The sequence below is a fragment of the Salvia splendens genome, chromosome 8 (genome assembly GCF_004379255.2).
Source record: "Salvia splendens isolate huo1 chromosome 8, SspV2, whole genome shotgun sequence".
NCBI lineage: Eukaryota > Viridiplantae > Streptophyta > Magnoliopsida > Lamiales > Lamiaceae > Salvia > Salvia splendens.
In genome coordinates, this window is record NC_056039.1 from 25,151,065 (window position 1) to 25,175,270 (window position 24,206).

The 24,206-nt window shown below is 41.6% G+C and overlaps 1 protein-coding gene and 1 non-coding gene across 2 annotated transcripts; both read left to right on the forward strand.

Moving 5' to 3' along the window:
- The first annotated feature begins 9,727 nt into the window (after positions 1–9,727).
- TRNAE-UUC lies at positions 9,728–9,799 on the forward strand. The gene has a single exon. It is a non-coding gene; the product is annotated as a tRNA-Glu (tRNA).
- A 12,716-nt stretch (positions 9,800–22,515) lies between these two features.
- Positions 22,516–23,421, forward strand: LOC121745964. Its single transcript, XM_042139911.1, has one exon. It carries the CDS (start codon positions 22,516–22,518, stop codon positions 23,419–23,421), a length of 906 nt encoding a protein of 301 aa, XP_041995845.1.
- Positions 23,422–24,206: the final 785 nt, after the last annotated feature.

The window sequence follows — 24,206 nt, forward strand, 5'->3', positions numbered from 1 at the left end:
TGCCCCCTGAGGTAATCACTCATCGGTTAAATATTGATCCTTCAGTCCGGCCTATAAAACAGAAGCAAAGACTCTTTGCGGCAGAAAGAAATCAAGTCATCCATGACGAAGTCCGCCAATTACTGAAAGCGGATGTATTATTCGAGGTGAAATATCCTTCTTGGGTGGCCAATCCTGTGATGATCAAGAAAAAAGAAGGAGGATGGCGGATGTGCATAGATTTTACCGATCTAAACAAGCACTGTCCTAAAGATTGCTATCCCCTTCCGAACATAGATAAAAAAAGTAGAAGCTTTGATCGGCTTCGAAATTTTCTGTTTTCTTGATTTATACAAAGGCTACCACCAAGTTTTAATGGATGAGAGTGATGCTTCAAAAACGGCTTTCATTACTGACTTCGGCATCTTTGCTTATAAAAAGATGCCATTCGGTTTAAAGAATGCTGGAGCCACATATCAAAGGATGGTAGATAAGCTTTTTCGGCATTTGATCGGAAAAGAGGTTGAAGTGTATGTTGACGACATAGTCGTCAAAAGCAGAAGCACTTCGGAGTACGAAGACAACCTCAAATCCACCCTCGACGTGCTCAAAAAAGCCAACCTCAAACTCAATCCCCAAAAATGTACCTTTTTGGTAGAATCGGGAAAATTTCTGGGTTGATGGGTTTCAAAGGACGGACTCAAGGCAAATCCCTCAAAAGTTCAAGTTGTTCAGAACATGGCGATGCCGAAGTCCATACATGATGTGCAAAGACTAACTGGATGTCTAGCCGCACTGAATAGATTCCTTTCCCAAGCAGCCGAAAAAGCAACTGCCGTTCTTCAAAGTGTTGAAAAAGGCACCAAAGTTTGAGTGGGGAGCCGAACAGAAAAAGGCTTTTGACGAGCTCAAAAGTTATTTAGCCAAGCTTCCAATTCTCTCTGCTCCAACAGATGCCGAAGTGATATTCTTATACTTAGCGGCATCAGATCAAACCATTAGCGCGGTGCTTGTACGAGAAGAAGGCCTAAAGCAGCTTCCCATCTACTTTACAAGCCGAGCATTAAGAGGTCCAGAAACAAGGTATCAACCTCTGGAAAAAATTGCTCTGGCGTTAGTAAATGCAGCAAGGAGACTGCGGCCATACTTCTATGCTCACAAGGTATGCGTCTTAACCGATCTGCCACTTCGGCAAGTTTTGACCAAGCCAGAAGCATCAGGCAGAATCGCCAAATGGGCCATAGAGTTGGGAGAACACTCAATAGAATATCTACCTCGGAAAGCCATCAAGGGACAAGCCTTGGCAGATTTTCTTGCAGAGGCAAAGTTCGATCAAGCAATCCCTGTTATTGCCGAACAGAAAAATCCTGCCAAGGACGAACTAACACAGCCCCAGGAATCCGAAGTAGAACCGCCGGACTGCTGGAGTGGATTCGTAGATGGAGCTTCGAATAAGACGGGAAGTGGAGCTGGTATTCTACTTATCGCTCCCGACGGACACGAGGTAACTTATTCACTTCGGTTCTTATTCCCAACTACTAATAACGAAGCCGAATACGAAGCCCTCCTTGCCGGACTTCAATTAGCGCAAAGTCTATTTGTCAAATCTCTCAAAATCCATTGTGATTCACAAGTCATAATGAATCACATGCTGGGTACAAGTGAAGCCCGAGATGAGAGGATGAAAAAATACTTGGACAAAGCGCAAAGCATTAGCCGAAGTTTCTCTTATTTTCGGATAATCCGCATTCCCAGAGCGGAAAACAGCCGAGCAGATACTTTAAGTAAGTTGGCCTCATATCCGAGCTCAAAGGTGGAGGAATTACTACACCGAAGCATTGATGAAGCTGAGGTATATTCAGTAACCAGCTCGCCGAACTGGATGACGCCGATCTTACAGTATCTAGATCAAGGACAACTGCCCGAGGATAAGAGAGAAGCTCGGAAAATCACATGCCGAGCACTTCGGTATGAACTTCATGCAGGAGTCCTATACAGAAAGTCCTACCTTCAACCGTTATTGCGATGTGTAGGACCAGAAGAGACGGACTACATCCTTAGAGAAGTCCATGAAGGATCTTGCGGTAGCCACATCGGAGCTAGAGCTTTAGCTAAAAAAGTTCTGAGATGGGGATATTATTGGCCAACTTTGGTACAAGAAGCAGTGCAGCTCGTCAAGACATGTACGAAGTGCCAAATCCATGCAAATATCCCAAGGATGCCGCAGACCGATCTATGTGCTATGCAAAGCCCTTGGCCTTTTATGCAATGGGGCATAGACATAGTAGGACCACTACCACAAGCTCCTCGGCAAATGAAATTCCTTATCGTTGCCGTGGATTACTTCACGAAGTGGGTGGAGGCTGAACCATTAGCTACGATAACGAGCTCGAAGGCATTGGATTTCGTCTGGAAGAACATAGTGTGCCGATTTGGCATACCCCACATCCTCATTTCGGATAATGGGACTCAGTTCACCGACAAGACATTCAAGAATTGGTGCCAAGAGCTGAATATTCAACAGCGGTTCACTTCGGTCTCCCACCCACAAGCAAATGGACAAACGGAGGTAACAAACCGTATCTTGGTGAAAGGGTTAAAAGCTCGGTTAGAACAAGCCAAAGGACAATGGGTAGAAAATCTCCCTCAAGTCCTATGGTCCTACCGAACTACACCCAAAAAATCCAACGGTGAAACTCCGTACAGTCTGGTGTACGGCACTGAAGCCGTGATTCCGGTTGAGATCGGCGTACCCAGTCCCCGAACTCTAAATTTCTCTTCAGAAATGAATGATGATGGACTGAGAGCCGAACTAGATCTGGCCGAAGAAAGAAGAGAATTGGCCTGCATAAAAGCAGCCAAGTACAAGGAGCAAGTAGCCCGGTATTATAACCAAAGGGTGAAAAAGCTGCAATTTCAAGTGGGAGATCTCGTCTTGAGAAACAACGAAGTAAGCCGAGCAGAAAAGCTGGGCAAACTCGAACCCACATGGGAAGGTCCATATCGGGTGTCAGAAGTCCTCGGCAAAGGGTCTTACAAATTGACTCACGTGTCAGGAGAACAAGTACCCCGAACATGGCACATTTCCAACCTTAAGAAGTTCCATTTGTAAGAGACAGTCCGGTCAGTCAGTCTTGTGTCTAGTTCGGTCCTAGAGGTATGTGCTTTCTTTGTTTTTTACTTGTTCTTTGTGCTTGTTTTATAAAAGTTTAAAATCTTGTTCGTCCTTTTTATTTGTCTATGTGCGTTTTGTCTGTCTATGTGCGTGTCGTCTCTTACAAATGTTACTGAGGTATCTTGTTCTTCGAAGGCTGATCCCCTTTTTAGAACATGTATAAGCCAACGATTGTGAGTCCAAGCTTCTAAGGAGGATACAAGACCACAATTCAGCTTAAGAAACAAGCAGTTCGTCTGAAACGAACTGCAACAAAGGGAAAGTCCGATCCACGCGATAAAACTCGCCGAATTAGGACAAGGGAAAGTCCGATCCACGCGATAAAACTCGCCGAATTAGGACAAGGGAAAGTCCGATCCCCAAATTAGGACACAAGCTTAGTCCGGTCAAAGAAATTTACTTCATAAGACCAAAGACGAGTCCGGTCAAAGAAGTTTATTTCATAAGACCGAGGACCAAGTCCGATCAAAGAAATTTACTTCATAAGACCAAAGACGAGTCCGGTCAAAGAAGTTTATTTCATAAGACCGAGGACCAAGTCCGATCAAAGAAGTTTACTTCATAAGGCCAAAGACGAGTCCGGTCAAAGAAGCTTACTTCATAAGACCGAGGACGAGTCCGGTCAAAGAAGTTTACTTCATAAGACCGAGGACGAGCACGATGAAATTTTTTCGCTAAGCTGTAAATACGCAGTGATAGAAGCGAAATGAAGATTTCATTTATTAAATCTTGTTCGGCATACAACTCCGCTGCCCTACGAGAAGGCGTTACGCCATTACAAAGGACTATTCTACTGTCCCTGGTTGCTAAAGTTGAGCCATCTATTCACAAAATCCTCGTGAAGCCGAGTTCGGTCATTCCGGGCAGCTGAAGAATAAGCAGGTCGACGAGATGCTCTAATCGACCTACCGCCTCTTCCCTGAGCCCGGGAAGCTCTGGCACCTCGGCGGCGAAGAGTCTCTTCACGAAGCATTTGTTGATCTTGCTCACTCATAATCACAGCTCCTCTACGAACTTCAGTCCGTCCTTGTCTTGACGTTTCCGGTTGCTCCTGAGTCCGTTCTCGTCTTGACGTTTCCGGCTGTTCCTGAGTTCGTTGCTGACTTGGAGTAGGGTTTTGAGCAAGTGAATCAGGGGTTTGAGCTGGAGTGCGACCATCTGTTGGCGGGAAATGCCTAAGGAATCTCTCGATTGAAGGACGCCGGGAAAGAATGATGTCGTACCGAGAAGCATAGCGCCGCAATGATTTCACAACTTGTTGGCAAGCCGAGCTCTCCAGCGCATTGTTCCTCCGGAGTACATGATATTCCTCCCACAATTCGTCAACTCGTTCCTGAACTTCAGAGATGGTCATTCCCCCGCGCCTGCAGATGAAATCCTCATACGCAGTCCTCTCAGCGACGGCGGTATTCAGCTCGGCCTCCAGATCTTTCTTTTCGGACTCTAAGTCCTTATTGTCGGCCTCCAGCTTCACTGAACGAGCCAAGAGTTCGTCATTCTTCACCTGGTCAGCTATGGCTCTTTTCTCAGCTTCGTCTAAAGCCGAAGAGTACAGCCGCTTCCAGTGAAGTACCTCCAGCTCCTTAAGAGTTCAGAATATAGAGCAGCTATGTCAGTTCGGCATTTCAGATTACTGAGCAGGTAGTAAACCACAACAGGAGTAAAAGAGAGTACGAAAGGCTATACGAAGACACGAGAGCAGAAAGAAGAATTTTTTCATTCATAAGAAAAAAAATTTTCTACACAAGGGCTTCAAGGCCGTTTTACAAGAAGGAAGAAACTAAACTAAGAGAAGGGAGACGAAATCATACTCCGCCAGCTTCGTCTCCGCCTTCTCGGTGAGGTTCAGCTTCCTTCTCCTTGTCTGCTTCAGCTTCAGCCTCGGCCTCCCTGCTCTCCCCAGCCTGCTCGGCGCCACTGTAGCCGATCTGCTGCGCCTCCTGCTCGGCCTGCTCATCGCCGGTCTGCCGCTCATGCTGCTCGGTCTCACCCTCTCCATGGAAAATTGGAGCGGGTGAAACTGACCCTATGGAGGCAAAGATAGCCTCCATGTTCTCATCGCGGTCAGCTCGGCAACTACGAACTTGGTCTGCAGAAAGCAGGACCGAGGACGAAGCAAGCTCCTCAAGCACCGGCAGACTCTGAAGCCGAGCTGCTATCTCTCGGCCGTACAGCGGCAGGATGACTTCGGGACCCTGCTCGGCTTTATCGGTCATCAGTTTCAGCAGATCACCGACAAAGGCCGAAAATTGGTTGCTCAGAAAGAGTTTCTCCGCGAAAGCACGGAGAGCCTCTCCTTGGGCAACCACGGCGGCAGCATCCCTCCGTTTCGTCTGCTCTCGCTGGATGACGAGCTGGTTTTTGGCAAACTGAGCTTCATCCTGGGCCGAAATCCTAGCAGCTCTGGCTTTCTCAAAGTTTGCCTCAGCCTGCTCGGCCCGGTGACAAGCAGCCGCCAACTTCCTCTGCATCTCAGCATAGTCGTTGGACGCTTTGGAGAGTTCGACGGCGACGAGCTTGGAGAGCATATCGTTCCTCTGAAAATGGAAAAAGCAAAAAGTCAACAGAGGGGCTACAAAAAATACAGGAAAAAAAGCAAGGCCAGAAAATCAAGAAGAGAATTCACCTCGGCGAAGTCCGTGGGCCATAAAAAGGGCTCACAGATATGTTCCGAAGGAGGCGCCAAGACCACGTCTTTCTCCGGCGCTCTTGGGGGCTTCTGGGTCTTCCCCTTCCTACTTGCCGAAGTCGACTCCGGCTTCTTTGGATCCGAAGAGGTCTTTTGCCTCTTCGGATTCTTCTCGGCATCAGGCGCCGAGCTGGTTGCCTTCTCTTTCTCCGGCTCCTTAAGCTCGGAGGATTTGCGGCTAATCTTATTCAGCATGTACACTGCCAAAAAGCAAGAAAGCAAAGTTAGTTTTCGCCACAAAAGCAGTAAGGCACAAAAAAGAATTCCTCACCCTCGGTCTCTTCATCCGAAGACGAGGAGTCGAACACGAAGTCGCCCTTGACGAGCTCAGACTCCAGGTACTGCTTCCTAACCATAGGAATCTTATTGAGCTCGCCCTCGAGCTCGTCCAACGGTTCTAACCGAGGATGAGGAATCACGGACTTCGGCCCTCTCCAAGGAAAGCCCGGAGCCGCTGTCCTATTATAAAAAAAGAAGCGATGTTGCCACTTTGGCCACTTGGTTTTGCAGAAGGCCCTAAAAGGCTGTAAAGGGATCAAGTAAAACCAAGATCCCTTCCTCTTAAACTGGAAAAAATTAAGGATTGCCCTCAGAGACAGATCCTTATCTAGCCTACGCAGTTCGGCAGCAAAGGCCGATAAGTGCCTCCAAGAATTCGGAGTCACCTGACCTAAAGGGAGTTGAAAAAAATCTAGCAGCTCTACAAAGGCAGGGGGAAGAGGGAAACGAAGCCCGCATTCCAAGCCGGCTTCATAAACGGTGGCGTAACCCTCCGGCGGCGAGTCAGCCCTATGAAGGTCGTCGGGAATCGCAACCTTCCCCCCAGGAAAAAAATATTTTTCGTGTAAGGATATCACAGTATCCTTACTCAAGATGCTGTGAAAATACTCTACGGTCTTCTCCCCGGATTCTTTCCGGCTAGAAGACCCCTTATCCCCTTTCCTACCGCTACCTGACTCAGAAGAAGAAGAAGACATAGTTCTTACTCTTTGAAAGTCTGAAGAAATTCTGAAGAAATTCTTGAAAGCGGAAGGAAATTTTTACGCAAAACAGAGAGAATGCAGAAGAAGCAATAGCAAAAGTGTTCAACTGATGAAGAAAGGACGTATTTATCAGATTCGGAGAAGATTTCAAAATCATCGCACCGTTTCGAATCCCACCTTTTCAGGATTCAACGGCCGGATTTTACTGTCGCATTTAATGCAGTCACGCGCAAGGCACGTCCCCTGACGTCAGCCTCCCCCGTACCTTTATCCAGAATGCCGAAGTGACTCGCTTCGCCGAAGTGATTCACTTCGCTTTTCGGGGGGGGTAGTGATGGGGTACGTACTAAACAAGCCCAATAGCAGTGACGGCCCATCAGCCCAAAGCCCAAGGAAGAGTATCAGTTCGGCATTACCAAAGAGTTCGGCCCTAGCCTACAGCTCGGTAAAAGCCGACCAATCAGTTCGGCATTACCAAAGAGTTCGGCCCCAGCCTACGGCTCGGTAAAAGCCGACCAATCAAGCTCTACTCTCAGATCGGCAAAAGCTGCTCGGCAATAGTTCAGCAGTTCGGTCTCAGTATTCGACCGAACTGGGAGATAGTGGACCCATGCAGAACCTCCACGACCTCCACTACACGATCTATTTAGTGGTGGACCCATGCAGGATCTCATGACCTCCACGACATCCACGACATACTTAGTGGTGATGTAAGCCACGACCTAGTTAGTGGTGATGTAAGCCACGACCTAGTTAGTGGTGATGTAAGCCACGACCTAGTTATAGGTGATGCAAGCCACGATCTTAGTTCAATATATAAATAGAACTTAGATCAGAAGGAAAAGGGGCTCTCTAGACATAAAAGATCATATAGCAAGTCTGTATTTGTAAGCTGTAAACCAGATCAAGCAATACAATCTTGCCCTCCTTTCTCCCCGTGGACGTAGATTTACCTCAGTAAATCGAACCACGTAATTCTTTGTGTCGTGATCTATATTCCTTACCTGCATTTACTACCATCAAAAATTCGCCCAACCATCAATCTACGTCCACGGGGAGAAAGGAGGGCAAGATTGTATTGCTTGATCTGGTTTACAGCTTACAAATACAGACTTGCTATATGATCTTTTATGTCTAGAGAGCCCCTTTTCCTTCTGATCTAAGTTCTATTTATACATTGAACTAAGATCGCGGCTTGCATCACCTATAACTAGGTCGTGGCTTACATCACCACTAACTAGGTCGTGGCTTACATCACCACTAACTAGGTCGTGGCTTACATCACCACTAAGTATGTCGTGGATGTCGTGGAGGTCATGAGATCCTGCATGGGTCCACCACTAAATAGATCGTGTAGTGGAGGTCGTGGAGGTTCTGCATGGGTCCACTATCTCCCAGTTCGGTCGAATACTGAGACCGAACTGCTGAACTATTGCCGAGCAGCTTTTGCCGATCTGAGAGTAGAGCTTGATTGGTCGGCTTTTACCGAGCCGTAGGCTGGGGCCGAACTCTTTGGTAATGCCGAACTGATTGGTCGGCTTTTACCGAGCTGTAGGCTAGGGCCGAACTCTTTGGTAGTGCCGAACTGATACTCTTCCTTGGGCTTTGGGCTGATGGGCCGTCACTGCTATTGGGCTTGTTTAGTACGTACCCCATCAACTAGCTAGTAGGGCAAAAATTGAACAAAGTCACGTGACCTCAACCTCCAAAATTGGCCTACCCCCAAAATACACATATGATGCAAGCTGGTAACAATGATCTGTACCATGGATACCTTCTGCAGTTTCCTCTTTTAGTGTTTTATCCCATACCCCAATGGAGACAAACTTCTTTTCATACATGGAATGCCATTTGTCAGATTCATGCCATTTCCCACATCCAATGTTGTCCAAAAAAGCAACTCTCTAAAGACTCACACTATGAATATAGCAACATACTCAACTCCAATCTATAAAGCTAAATATATCATATTACAACAAATATGCAACACCCAACCAAACCAATACTTGCTGTCATGACATAGACCCTTCCTCTCTCTCTCTCTCTCTCTCCCATGTTTTGTTTAATTTGATTCTTTTGGTTAGGTCCATGCATAAAAAGAGCCAATTGGGGCATGGAGAGTCACTGTGTCAAGAAAGTGGGAAGCCCTTAGAAAAAGTTCTCACACATTATGGCATGAAGAAGACCTTTCACCAATATTTATGGGTTTTGTCCTAATAATCATGCTAATAAACTATGATTAGTAGGAGCATTTACAATCGTGAATTGTGATTATTCTTAATCAAGCATCCTATTTTTAACTTAATGCTTGTTGGAGGCTGGGAAAGAAGTGTACAATTGATATCATGATATGTAATTATTGAAAGTTTAATTACGTTTCAAATATCACGGTTTGGTATTGGATATATCGTTTCCATGATTGCGCTAAAAAAAATAAACTTACTATCTTTTAAGGATATAAAAAATAGAGACGCAATTACTTGCGCTGAATTTTTTTAAAAAACATGCAAAAGATCACGTCTAAGTTGAGGACAAATTGTCTTGATCTTTTACATTTCTAAAACCTTTTATATGCATCTCTTAATTTATGTTGGGGCACCAATTGCGTACATTTTTAAAGCATCGGTGGTATATTTAGAAACATAAATTAGCGTGTATTAAAAAATGTCATTGATTGTTCTTCTTTAACTTTTGTAGTGTTGCCAGGTTAATTTTTTTAGAATTTCTTACAAATCTTGAATGATAAAGAAAGAATGCAAATTAACTCACCTAAATAACACTTAAGACGTTTGGATATTTCATAATTTGCCAACCAAATCATCAAGTTTGCATGAAAAAGATAACATACAGCATTGACAAATGGGAATAAGAAACAATTATGTAGTAATGTGATCTCAAGAATCCGTTGTCGTCCAGCGGTTAGGATATCTGGCTTTCACCCAGGAGACCCGGGTTTGATTCCCGGCAACGGAACTTTTCTTTATTTATGAGTTTTTTTAAGCGAAAACTATTGTTTCAATTTCATTATTTAATTTGGGCTATCTGATTCCACAAAACTAGGTAGTATTTTAATATAGTGATAAAATCACAACAATTTATATACTATTGTTATACAACTAAAATTCCTTTTGGTGCACAATTTATATACGTCCCCATTTTTAAAATTTTTTTTGGTAAAGAAAGCAGGCTAAGTCTGAGTTGAAAATAAACCAACGACAATGCGAAATGCCTAATCTATCATGGAGGAGCCAAATATTAAGACCTGGTGGTGGTTGATCCAAAGCATGCACCCCCGAGCAAAGCTGTAGGCATGGTGTGATAAGAAGTCCGGTGCAAAATTCCCCCCACGATACACATGGTGCACCACTGCCGAGTCAAACTCTAAGATTAATTTACAAATCATTCCCACTACAGTCTTGCAACTAACAGACACCTCTAACTTTCCCAGTATCATAGCAATCGTTACAAAGTTATCGCTCTCCACCTCCAACACTCTTATTTCAAGTGTCTTTGCAAGCTCCAACCCATGGAAAATACACCAAATTTCAGCCAAAAGAATAGAACATACCCCAATATTCACGACAAATCCATGTCTCCATTGCCCTGTATCATCCCGAATCACGCCACCACCAAACGTTTGTCTCGATTCACTCTCCAATGATGCGTCAGTATTTAGTTTCAATATACTCGGCGGAGGGAGCTTCCAGGAGACTAAAATCTGCCCTCTAGAAACTTTCTCATCTACTGTGGTGGCAAGTCGTGTATCCTCAATATTTTTCGCCATGATAATGGCTAGAGAACTGACACTTATCGGCTCCAGTCGTTCCCCATTCAAGACAAAACCACATCTTCTCTTCCAAATATGCCAACTTCCATTTCCAAAGACCGTGCACCATCGTACGCCATTTTTCATTCTAAACTTGGAGCTAGCGTGATGCACTAACCACTCATTAAATTGCATGGAAGTATTAAAGAACCCCTCAACCCCATCATATTTAAGAATTTATTTATACTCAATATTTACAACTCATTGCACTTCGTTTTTTTATATTTGATAAATACCAACAATTAAAATGAATTAATCGTATTTTTGAATTTGTTTTATTGGCTAGGGCGTCGGCTAGTCCTAGTGCTAGGCTATTATTGTGCAGTGGGGATGTCCTAGTGATGTGGCAGTGCAGTGGAAAGTCCTAGTGACATTGTAGGAGGTGTTTTTGGGAAGTTCTAGTGTCAGGCTATTGGGACATCCGCCCTATTGTGGATGCTAAGGAGAGAATTTGGCGATTTCAAAATGTTTGGTCTGGCTCAATACATTACCGGGGAGGGAAAGAGGTTTGGGAGCGAGTCCAGTCTTGCAGACAGATCTGGTGCACCCAGAATGTGCGTTATGTGCATTGGTCTGCACCTGAATTTTTTTTTCTATCAAGATTTATCAATAAAATAGACTTTTCATAAAAATAAAAGATGTATTGAAATTTTTTAAAAAATTCAAAATATTTTTTAAAATGACTTTCCAAGTCTTTGATATAAAATGAAAATCTTGATTTTATAACTATAATCCAGAATTGGGACATTAAATCTTAACACAAACATTTCTATGAGCGATGAGTTAGAGAATCCGCAGCTGAATATTTGTGGCTCAGATGGATACATTGTGGGAGAAAGCGGAAGCGCAGAAGTAAAAATCCGCAAGCTATCTCGACCTTTTTTATTTAATATATAATTGTGTTGCTTTTGTATAAAAATTTGATAGAAAATGATTAATTTGATTGACATGGATGAAACATGCACAACCAAAAAATTGTTGATTATTCCCACAAATAATTCAATACCATCTCTTTCAATTTCATATAATAACACACTTCAAAAAATTACACCCAACCTTTAGTCCTCTCCTCTATAATCAACCATCTTCTTCACCTCCTTCAGCATGCTGATCCCACTTGTTTCAATGTTCCCAACGGCAGCCAATTATAATTAAATGTGAGTAAAATGAATTAGTGTGATTTGTCTAGTAGTAGTAGATGATTTATTATGCTAACCGCAGGGACAAGTCCAATTTCGATGTTGGCAAAGACGACGCCGATGTAGGTTGTGAACGCTAGTGAACATCCTGAATGGATATTGACTATTTCTATGGGACGAACGAAAAAAGAAATTTATCCTATTTCTATGGGACGAAGGGAGTATTAATTTGGAATGGTTCCTCTCTCAATGGAAGCTAGTTTTAAGTTGAGGAATTATAAGATTAAGTTTGCTCATATAGATAATGAGGTATACTGTGTGACCCATTAGAAGGAGGCCCATTACATTTATTTATGTGGCTTGATCCATATTTGAACACATCTCTTCTAAAGATAGAATCTAAAATGCCTGAATTACATGAGGCTTATAACACTTTAAGTCCATTATTTATATACCACTCCCTCCATCTTGGAAGTCTTATTTTTTAATCAGCCAGAATTTAAAAAGGGATATTGGTCTCTAAAATTATGAACTTTGCCTAAAATTTGATATTTTCCATGAACTTTGAAATTGACCTATAATATCACAAACTTTGCATTTTGTTTGGTATTTCCCAAACTCACTCAAATAAGATATTTTCATCAAAATCTTATTTTACGTAGGTAACCGTGATACGTTTTATGATATTTTAAACCACTTTTTAAGTTCATAACATGCAGGATAAAAAGTCACGTTGAAAACCACGTTGATTTAATTGTGTCAAGTATGATAAAAAAAAAGCCTCGTAAGTTAGTCAAATATAGTAATAGACATGCCGTGGGAAATATCAAACAAATGACAAAGTTTGTGATATTATATATTAATTTTAAAATTTATGGGAAATACCAAATTTTAGGCAAAATTCATGATTTTAGAGACCAATTTCCCTTTTAAGAAATAGTTCAAGTATACAATAATTGGAGTATGATAGTAGAATTTGACGTCCACTTAAAGTGTTATTTCATTTATGAATTTTGATTTCATTTTTTTTTGTTACGGTATTTTACTCATTTTATAATCACATTATTTATAAATTGAGCTTTTATAAATCCTGTTTTTAACAAAGATTGAGTAGATTAAATTAACAAGAGGAAATTTAAAAGGATGCCTTCCATTACTAGTTTTGGCCATTGGAATTTTGGTTCTGAACAAAAACCGGGTGCAAAAGAAGATGTGCAAATTCTTATGGTGGTGAAGTTTTACAAAATTAAATCTCTTGCTTTTTGGAGAGAAGAATATTTGTGTTGAATAAAGTAAAGAGAGTAGAGAGAACTATACTAATTATAAATGATGTGTCCTTTATTTCAAAAAATAAATATTAAGTGATGTTTCACATCATTAATTGACCGTCAACTCATTTTTTATGTCATTTATAATAAGTCGGAATTCATCTTTGATGGGAAATTGATACCATAGTCACAATTTGTGATCCTTGCCAAGTTTGAAATTCAAAGAAAAAAATTAAAATTTTCTAAAATTGTGTTATATTATAAGTCAATAATATAAAATAATGCGTGTGTGAATATAATTAGTATAGGTGTGAATAACGTGATGGAGCATCGTTAAAGAAAATTTGTCCAAAATAAAGTTGATGAGAAACCAGCACTTTAATTATGTTATGTATCTTTATTCAATAACAAATACTAAAAGAAAAGAAAGGAATACTCGTGACTTTCATTCTCCTTTTGTGATGGACTCTGCATTATACTCCCTCCGTCCCGTGCTACTCGCACGTTTGCTTTTAGGCTCGTCACAAAGTCCTTACACTATTTATAATTTAAGTTAGAATTAATGCATTTAATTAATATGTTAGTTTAAGTTAAGAGCTCTTTTATTAAGTGATGTCTCATTACACCTAAAATTCTTTTTTAATTACACAAAAAAATCAATCCCAAATTTACGACCTAAAATGAAAAGTGCGAGTAGCATGGGACGGAGGGAGTAGTAGCTAACAAGGTACCCAAATCTCTTGGATCGTGAGAGATTAAATCAGAAAAAAAAAAGATAATTTGAGCAACTAAATTCTATTTCACATAGTAATTTGATCATGTGAACTTATAATTAAACACCGGTTGCTTGTTCATGGAGACAATGTGGTAAAGGTAAATTCCAAAATCTTAATTTCCTCCAAAGAAGAGGATAAGATAATCTAATAGTATTTCAATTTTTATATACTTTACCCGTCCACGAAAAATAGTCTCATTTTACTATTTTTATATGCTTCATCCGTCCATTAAAAATAGCCTCGTTTTGCCATTTTGGAATGTCCAAAAAAATAGTCTCATTTCTAAAATGAAAACTTTCTTTCATACTTTACACTTTTCTCCTTCTCTTTCTTATTCTTTCCCTCTCTCTTTCTTTTTCACTTTCACTCTTCTACTTTATCTACTTTTCCTCTATTTTCTCTTACTTTACCAATATTTCATTCAACTTATTCCGTCTACAAATGGGACTATTTTTGCAGATGGAGAGAGTATTTAATCACAGTTAAAATTTAGTTAGATAGTTTACAGAAGAAAAATTGCAAGGCGGATAAACCTTTAAATAAAAATTTGAAAATCATCATTCTTGTCCTATATCGATTTGATAATTTTCCGATTTATATATTCTTAGATAATCATTCTTTTATGAGACATTTTAAGAGGATGAGTGTCTATTTCTACAGGGTATCGGAGCAACCCAAGTCGATATGGATCTTTTTGTTTCTGTTTGTTGAAGTCAGATGTGCATTTCTACCCACGGGGACATATTGAAAACCATCTCCATATTGACTTGTTGATCATATTGTCTCATGTATATATTACTCCCTCCGTCCGTCATTGAATGTCGTAATTTTTTTTCGTTCATCTGCCAATATATGCCCCATTTCACTTTTACTATTTTAATAAATGGAACTCACATTCTCCTAACTCATTCCACTCACATTTTATTACTACTAATACTCCCTCCACATTTTTTTGGAGTGTCCCACTCTAAATGACATATTTCTGAAAAAATCCATCACTCTGTACTTTTTCTCTCTCTCTCTCTCTTACTTTATTCTCTACATTTAACTCACAAAACAACACTATATAATAAAACCATATACCAAATAAAAAATGTACTACCACTTAGAGTGAGACTAGGGGAGTATATAAAAGTAAGACCCAAAATACATTAACTTCTACTATCCATTTTTTTTTCATAAAATCAAATAATCTCTTAAAGCCTGAGCCGATCAACTATGAGATATTTAATCATGAACGAGCAGAGTATAATATAATCTTATCTTTCCTCCTAATTGTCAAACTTACCAAAACTCAAAGGAAAGATTGAAGGAATCATTGAAGATTACATTACCAAAATCAAATGAGGCATTAGAGGGAAGAGATACATAATTGATATTCCATTCATTGTCCTAGAATAGATTTATGTACTTCCTAAAATACATTATACTCCTCACTATAAAAAGGAGAATGATTGTTGTATTACATACACTAAAAAAAATAAAAACGCTAATCTTCTTCTTCAAACATCCTCAAACACTTCGATATGCATAGCCCTTCCAAATCTCTCGATAACCATCGTTAAGATGGTACCAGAGCGGGACGATTCGGGCTTGAGACTCAGAGCAATATCATCATCGTCTCAAGTACCTTTCCCGACCCTTTGAAACCTGCAGTACACAAACAATAACCATGTCAGATTCGAACAACACCCCAATTACACTCTCAGCCGAACAATTCGCTGAGTTCATGAGACTAAGCATGTCTCAGAAAAACCAAAACCAACAGCCTTCATCCATTGAATCACTAGGCGAAGTACGCCTGGCCGAGAAACTCAACGGAGATAATTATCCGTTGTGGGCCAAACTGATGAGTCGGGCGATTCGAGGGAAGGGCCTGGCATCTCACATCGCTGGAGTTACAGACCCTCCCCCTCCGACGGATCCAAGCTACAATCGATGGCAGCAAAGAGATGATTGTTGCTTCAACTGGATTATAAGCAACGTCGATGCCAGCCTCGTAAACGAGGTCTCCCAATACGAAACGACATTCTACTTGTGGGATAGTCTAGCCACAACGTACGGGAGCGGCGCCGACCAATTCCAGATTTCAGACCTGCATAGACAAGCGTACACAATCAAACAAGGCGAGATGACACTAGAAAATCTATGGCAGAAGCTTCAAGACCTCTGGATATCAATCGACACCAGAGATCCAAACCCGATGGACACCCCAACAATCATTGAAAAATACAACCAAAACACCCAGAGGCACAAGTTGTATCAATTTGTCTGGGCACTAGACGACCACAGATACAACAAAATCAAGAGGGAGATTCTGAATATGGATCCAATCCCGACGGCGAGGAAAGCGTACGGGATGGTAAGACGAGAATCAGTAAATGAGAAGCTACTCAACCCAGAACTTGGAATCGGCGTGGGGCTGGCCGCAATCGACCGGAATCGAACCCTCACACCACAACACAGCCAACCACCGAGGAATCCCAAAGATGAAGATAAGAGCAAATTAGTATGCAGCCACTGTGGGGGAAAGAAACACACCAGGGAGACGTGCTTTCATATTCACGGCTTCCCGGAATGGTGGGAAGAGATGAAACGAGCGAGACAAGCTCGGAACACAGGCCGAAACGGTGGAGGCAGAGGAGGCGGACGAGCCTCAGCGGCGGTTGCTCTCGAACAAGCCACCTACACCGCGATTCCGGCGGGCGGCAGTGGAGGCAGCGGCAACGACGGAGTCAACGCCAGAGGCGGCGAGACCAGAACGGCGGAGAAACCCCCAATCGCTTCTATCGCGCTAGCAAAGACATGGTCAGAAGGTAACAATTTATCAACCGCAGGCCTCGACGGCAGTGGCGGCGCGGGTAGGGCGGAAGGAACTAGGGTTCCCGAAGGCCAATTGGGGGAGACGGGCCAAATGGGGAAGAAGGCTACGTTTTGTGATTTAATCCACAATTCTCCTAAATCCCATACCCAACCCCAGCATACACTTATCTCTCAAAAACCACCCCACAACCCTTCCCAATTACAAAACAACCCCCACCCTGGAAATATCTCAACAAAACCACCCCAGAACTCTAAACATTTTCAAATTCAACCCCACCGATTAAAATTATCCCAAAACCACTCCACACTTCTACCAAATTCCAAATTAAACCCCCACATGCAAAAACCTTATAAATTACACCCCAAAAATCCGTATTTGTCGATCATCAGCCCAACATACCATGGCAAAACTCATTTGATGCCTTAGCCTGCTCCTTCACTTCCACTTCCGGCCCAAAGGATCCATACTGGATTTTTTACTGTGGAGCGACCGATACAATTTCGTTCGAAGCCTCAGACTTTGTATCTATTACCACCCCAAAAAAACCTATGTCCAAACTGCTAGCGGGGATCTGGCACGAGTCATGGGGGAGGGCACCATACACATCTCACCCACCCTCTGCCTCTCTAATTGCCTTTTTGTTCCGTCTTTATCTCATAAGTTGTTGTCCATTAGTCACGTGACTAAAGAACTGAACTGTAAATTACTAATGCAACCTCGATTTTGTGTGTTGCAGGATATCAAGACGGGGACGATAGTTGGGCGTGGCACTGAGCGAAGCGGACTGTACTACGTGGATGAGATAGCCCAACAGAGTGCTGCAATGATGTTGACTCCCGGACCGACAGACAGACAGGCAGGCTTGGCTTTGGCATCGTCGGTTAGGGCACCCATCCTTAGGATATTTTCACTTTCTTTTTCCTAAATTAGCTAGATCTTTGAAATTTTTTCATTGTGATACTTGTGTGTTGGCCAAAAATCATAGACATACTTTCAAGTTAAACAATACAAGAGTCAAAACTCCTTTTGCTTTAATACACTCAGATGTTTGGGGTCCTGCTCCTATCACTGGGGGACAAGGTTTTCGTTATTTTGTGCTTTTTATTGATGACTATTCCCGCATGACCTGGATCTATTTTTTGAAAAATAAGCATGATGTGTTTGATAAGTTCGTAGATTTCTATAACCTTATTCGAACTCAATACAAACATAACATCCAGACCCTTAGATCAGACAACGGGGGGGAATTTGTCAACAACAAAATGCAAGAGTTTTTTAGGGAAAAAGGCCTCATCCACCAAACCTCTTGTGCATACAATCCAGAACAGAATGGGGTAGCCGAAAGGAAAAACCGCTATATCCTAGAAATAACCCGAGCTCTACTCATTGAATCCAAAATACCCAAGTCTTTCTGGCCGGAGGCTATAGCTACTGCCGTTTACCTCATAAATCGCCTACCAACCGGCATTCTTGGCTTTAAGACTCCCTTAGACACCTTTTCTCAGCATTTTGAAATCCCATCATCCCTATCCCTTGAACCAAGAGTATTTGGTTGCTCCGTTTTTGTCCAAATTCCCAAACATGAACGTACCAAATTTGATCCCTGTGCCCTCAAATGTGTCTTCCTTGGCTATGGAAAAAACCAAAAAGAATACCGCTGCTATGACCCAAAAACCCGTAGAATCCACACCACCATGAATTGTGATTTCGTGGAAGGAGAATATTTCTACGACCAATCTAGTAGTCAGGGGGAGACTTCAGACAATAGTCCAAAAGATGACCACCTAGATTGGCTACCAGATATTGGAAACTACCATTTAGGGGGAGAGCCACATCCAAGGGAAACAGGGGGAGAGTCACAGCCAAGCCCTGTCACAGACGTTGGTCCACCTGAGGAAGTTAGCAACACCGCCGGGCCGTCAAGTCCGGTAGTACAGAACGAAGACCAAAGTGGCACTGACCAACCATCAGCCCCGTCTTCGATTCCCGAGGTAAACAATTCAGATTTTAATTGTAATACCCGTTTTTTTTTCTTCTTTTTTCTCTATCTTTTAAACTATGATTTTTGACTTAAGAACGAGCGAGTGATAGACCTTGAATAAAATACCGTGTTTGTTTCGATTGGTTGTGAATGGAAATAGTGAATGCTTGAATTATTGTTGGTTAATTGTGTGGTGTAAGTTGTCGACGAGATTAACGTGAGAGTCGTCGATGGGAAATTTTGGGCGTTCGTTTACAATGTACTTGGAATAACACCAAAGTACTAAAATAATAAAACACCACAATTTAATCAATGTACTAAAATTTATATATTTTTGGGCCTATCACTTTTGTCTATTTACTTTCTTTTAGCCCATTTATCCTTATTCAATTGGGCCACTTTTAATATAGCCATTTATTATAATTCCTATTGAATTCCTGCAGCCAATATAAATCCCTTCTTCTAAACCCACGTTTTTTCCATCAATATCTCCACCCACAAAATTCTCTCCAACAAACAAATCTAATCTCTGCATTATATATCTCTCCCCACAACTGCATCTTTTATCAGCCGTTTCAAAATCTCCAGTGCAGTTTTCGTCCCTTCCAACAAGGTATAATCTTCCACTTTCACTCACCGTAAACCACTCTCTAGACATTAAATCCATAGCACCATTTTGTTTTGTCACAGTGAAAAGGAGGAATCGAGCAGACTGTGAATCCAAATTCTCCTTGCAATCCCAATTTATTCTCTTCTTTCCAAAGGTAGAGTCCCTAATTTTGGAAATCCCCTGCACACTAACATTCAAACATTCATAGTAGTACACAAATTGAATTTTTTTGAATCTGCAGAATGTTTTGTGCTTGATAAAGTCTCGATCTTTAAGGCAATTAGAAATTATCCTCTCATTCCTTTAATCTCTAGTTCTTGGAAATCCTTTTCTGCCCATTAATATTTGAAATCGAATAATTAGAAATCATAGGAAAGCTTGAATAATAATAGAATGGGGAAAGGGGAGAGCGAGAGCTTACCGTTGGGAGTAGCGGCGCTCCGACGGAGGGGCTGACCGCCTGACCGGGCGGACAGCGGTGGCGACGGAGAGGTTGCGACGGCAGTGAATTTTTGGCAGCCTTGGGCGATGGCTGCTGGAACAGCTTGAAGAATTTAGAGAGAGATAGTAGTACAGTAACAGTGGTGAATGGAGGCAGAGAAAGAGAGAGTGATTGTTTTATTATAGGCTTTTAAATTGAAGAGGAGGTAGTGAATGTATACGTGTAGTTGTTTGGCAGTAATATTAGGTTACAGCATTTTCGTTTCCTTTCATTTCTATTTTCTGTTCTTTTTTTTTTCCTTTATGCCAATATGTGATTATAAATATAATAATAAGTGTGTACACATGTTTGTGAAGGGAGTATACGTGGGTTAGTCAGGGAGTATATATATATTTAAATTCTTTTATTTAGTTATTACTTTTGTCTATTAAGATTACGGAGGAGCTAGAGTATTTTAAGATAGTATCGTTTTCTTAAGTTAAGTGTTGGGAAATTTTAATAATTTTGTTTTTTAATAATTTTGTTCGGCCATTATTTTGTTATGAGCTAGTTGGGAATATTTATACTTTGCTTAGTTATGGGATAAATTTAGTTTTGTTAACAGATTACTTAAGTGATGTTTTGAGCCATAAAATACGAGGATATAGTTTCTAAGAAATGACGGGAGAATAAATTGAGCACACACTTAGGATGCATGCATGGTTTAAATTAATTTATTTTGCAAAGTCTGATTGTTGCATATTATATTATTTCAAAAAGGGTGAACTTGTGCACGTTGTTGCGGTTGGAACAGGAAGTGTTTGGGGAGTTAAGCTGTTGAGGTGTGCTTTCTTTTTAAATAAGGACTATGTCCTAAATATATTTTGATGTGAAAAGGAGGTGAAAATGTTTGTCTTGCCATGTTTTGTATTTTGAATGAACCTATCTGAAGTGGCTATGCCATGTATGTTTAATCGAATTCGGGTCCCAGTAGGGCCGCAAACCCTGCTCGGACTAGTGTACACCCCGTAGATCGTGTGCTATCTCTTTGGAGTTGGCCGGTCTAGTGACTTGGTTCGTGGCCACGTTCCTTGTCATGTATGTTCAGATATGGTGATGGTGGATGTGGATGGAAAATGGTTGCGCAACCGACTTTTATGTGAAATGCTTTTTAGTGTACTTGGGTTCTTTTAATTAAAACCCCCCAATGTCACTTGATTATGGCTTGACAAACTATGTTTTGGCATGTGTCCACTGAGTGCATCAAGTACTCAGCCCTGCATATTGTTTTTCTTAATGTGCAGATTGAGCGGTGATGGGCGTGGAGGATGTTGAGCAGAGTTCATGGATTGTTTAGTCATGATTAATAATTGTTGGATTTGTAGTGTCTTCATACTCGACATTTTCCGTGTCTTGAACGCTTCCGCCAAGAGTCATTTTCTTTAGAATTGGTTAGTCATGCAGAGTCGAACTCGCTACAAAAAAATATAGTTTTCTGTCCATTCGTTATTTCCTTAGAGTTGACATTATTGTTAGGATAATATTATGACGTTTTCAAATTTAATTCAGTTATTAAATTTTTGGTCAAATGTGTATGTTTTTCCCCTTTCTTCCCCGCTTCTTTAATCCTCCCCTAGTCGCGATCAACCGTATTTTCTATCCTTAGAAATGCGGGCGTGACAGAGTGGTATCAGAGCGATTTTCTTTCCGCTCTGGACCAAAGAGTCTCATTTGCTTCTTGATCTAGATTAGTATCCCTAGATGAAAATAATTAAATAATTAAATAAACAATTTTTTTTTAAAAAAAGTGTCAATGGCTCAACATCCGACCATCGCGCTCAACCTGAAAAGAGGTAACCAAAATTTTTGTAAGTGATTTTGTGGTAAATATTCTGGGAATGGAAATGATTAGTTGTGCATGATGGAATTAGATTGGCGAGAAAAAATTTATGTTGTTGAAACTTGTGGAATTTTTGAAAATAATTGAACTATAAATGAAAGCATGCTAGCTCTTTTCCTATTGAGATTTTGAGGAACATAATGTTGTTATGTGTTGAGACGTCTGGTGATAATTGTTTGTGTATGCTCGATTATGTGGTCTTTACGTGATGATTTGAGTCATGACTCGTAGATACTGAAGTATGATATTTTGAATTCCTTGTGTGATTGCGGACTGTTTTGGATGAACGTTAGACTTTACATCATCGATTCTAATTGTATGTAGCAACTCAATTATTGCTCCTCCGAGCAAATTAAATGAACGTGGAACAGCGAACCATAGTGAATCTCTAATACCGAAAGAATAAAAGAAAAATAATGAGTATAAACGTTCGGAAAGTGTGGATGAAATTTTGAGTGATGATAGTTAGTGTTACATGCGCATACGTAGCTTGCTTTATTATACGTATTTTATAATCGTTATATATGAAAGGTTGCGTGAGAAGTCGTGATACGAGAAGGTAGTGATTAATAATTGGAGCGACCATATTGATCTATGCATTTTGAATCAGAATGCCACCGAGACGTGGACGTAGACCTAGGCGTGGACGTGGAGAGGAGGACCCGGTGGACCCTCAGAATGTAGAGGGAGAACAACCACCACCACCACCGCCTCCACCACCACCACCACCCCCGCCTCAACCCAAACAATATATTGATACCTTTTTTAGGCAAAAACCCCCACAGTTTGATGGACTGGGAGAGCCGTCTAAGGCAGAGACCTGGATACGCGCCCTCGAGCGCATATTTGATTTTATGGAGTGCACCGACAAGGAACGCCTCGCTTGTGTGACTTTTCAATTAACGGGTCCCGCAGATTTTTGGTGGGATACCAAGCTAAGAACAATGAACCCTGAACGTCGTGAAGCGCTTACTTGGGAGATATTCAAGGAAGAGATATACAATAAGTACGTTCCCATGAGCTATAGGCGAGCAAAGGTAGTTGAATTCCATACTTTGAAGCAAGGGAATATGACGGTGACAGAGTACGACCGTGCACTGTGTGAAATGACTCGATATGCTCCCGAGTTGGTGGATACAGATGAGAAAATGGCAGAAAAGTTCCGTGCTGGTCTCAAGCACGAAATAAGGGTAGCAGTGGCAAGTCGCAGAGGACTTTCATATTCTGAGATTTTGGCTTGTGCATTAGATGTGGAAGAAGCGTTGCCTAAGGAGATGACAGTAGCAAATACTACACCAGTGTCACTTCAACAATATAATTTCAGAGATAAGAGGAAATGGGATGGAGATAGGACTCCATACGATAACAAGAGGCAGCAACCCATCAGAAACCCACTGCAGTACGGAGGTAGGCAGAGTGCTCCCTATCAGAGGGGTGACTTCCGGCCTAGAGCCCCTCAGTGTGCTAAGTGCTTTAAGAGCCATTTTGGGGAGTGCAGAGAAAAGAGCAATAAATGCTACACTTGTGGTGGAAATGGTCACTTCTCAAGAGAATGCCCGAGTAAGATTAAGGGGATGGGAGCAAGACAGAACAATCAAGGGTTCCATCCGCAAGCGCGGGCACTACAAGCTGAAACGAGGGGATACTTACCCGCACCACAACAACAACAGCAGCAACGTCGCCAAGGACTTCCCACTCAAGCAAGGGCATATGCTTTAAAAGGGAAACAACCTACGAACCAGCAAGGGAATCAAGAGCAAGGAAACTTGGCAGGTATGGGCACGCTCCTCGACATGCCTATTGTTATTTTGTTTGATACGGGTGCATCACATTCTTTTATATCAGTATAATGTGTGAATACCTTAGAACTGCCTATCATTAGAACTGAACAAAGAATGAGTGTGACTTCACCCGTAGGAGGAACTATAGATATTTCACAAATTTGCTCGAATGTAGAATTTATTATGGGAGAACTTAAGCTAGTTGCACATAAATTACAAGTCATGTCGATGGGGAATGTAGAATAAATTTTGGGAATGGATTGGTTGGCCGAGAATCATGTTACCATTCGCTGTAAAGAGAGGGAGATCTCTTTTCAAACTCCGGGAAAGGAACCGACTATATTTTATGGGATTTCTATGAATCGACGGAAGTCCATAATTTCTACTCTTCAAGCGACGACTATGATGAGGAAGGGATGCCCAGCGTATCTCGTCTATCTAAATGGAGAAGAGAAGAAAGAAAGAAACATAGAGGATGTGGCAATAGTGAAAGAATTTCCTGACGTTTTTCCCAACGCCTTACCAGGACCACCACCCGACAGACAGTTGGAGTTTAAAATTGATTAGGAGCCAGGATCAGCCCCGATATCTAAGGCACCATATCGTATGGCGCCTAAGGAATTGGAAGAACTTAAGATACAACTACAGGAGTTGCTAGACTTGGGTTTCATTAGACCCAGTGTGTCGCCGTGGGGAGCACCAGTATTGTTCGCGAAGAAGAAGGATGGAACATTGAGGATGTGCATAGATTATCGGGAGTTGAACAAGTTGACTCTCAAGAACAAGTATCCATTGCCGAGGATAGATGATTTGTTTGATCAACTCCGTGGAGCTGGAGTATTCTCGAAAATGGA

What these genes read in the sequence shown, in the direction of transcription:
- LOC121745964 (XM_042139911.1), top strand. Translation starts at nt 22,516, where the DNA reads ATGAACCCTGAACGTCGTGAAGCGCTTACTTGGGAGATATTCAAGGAA.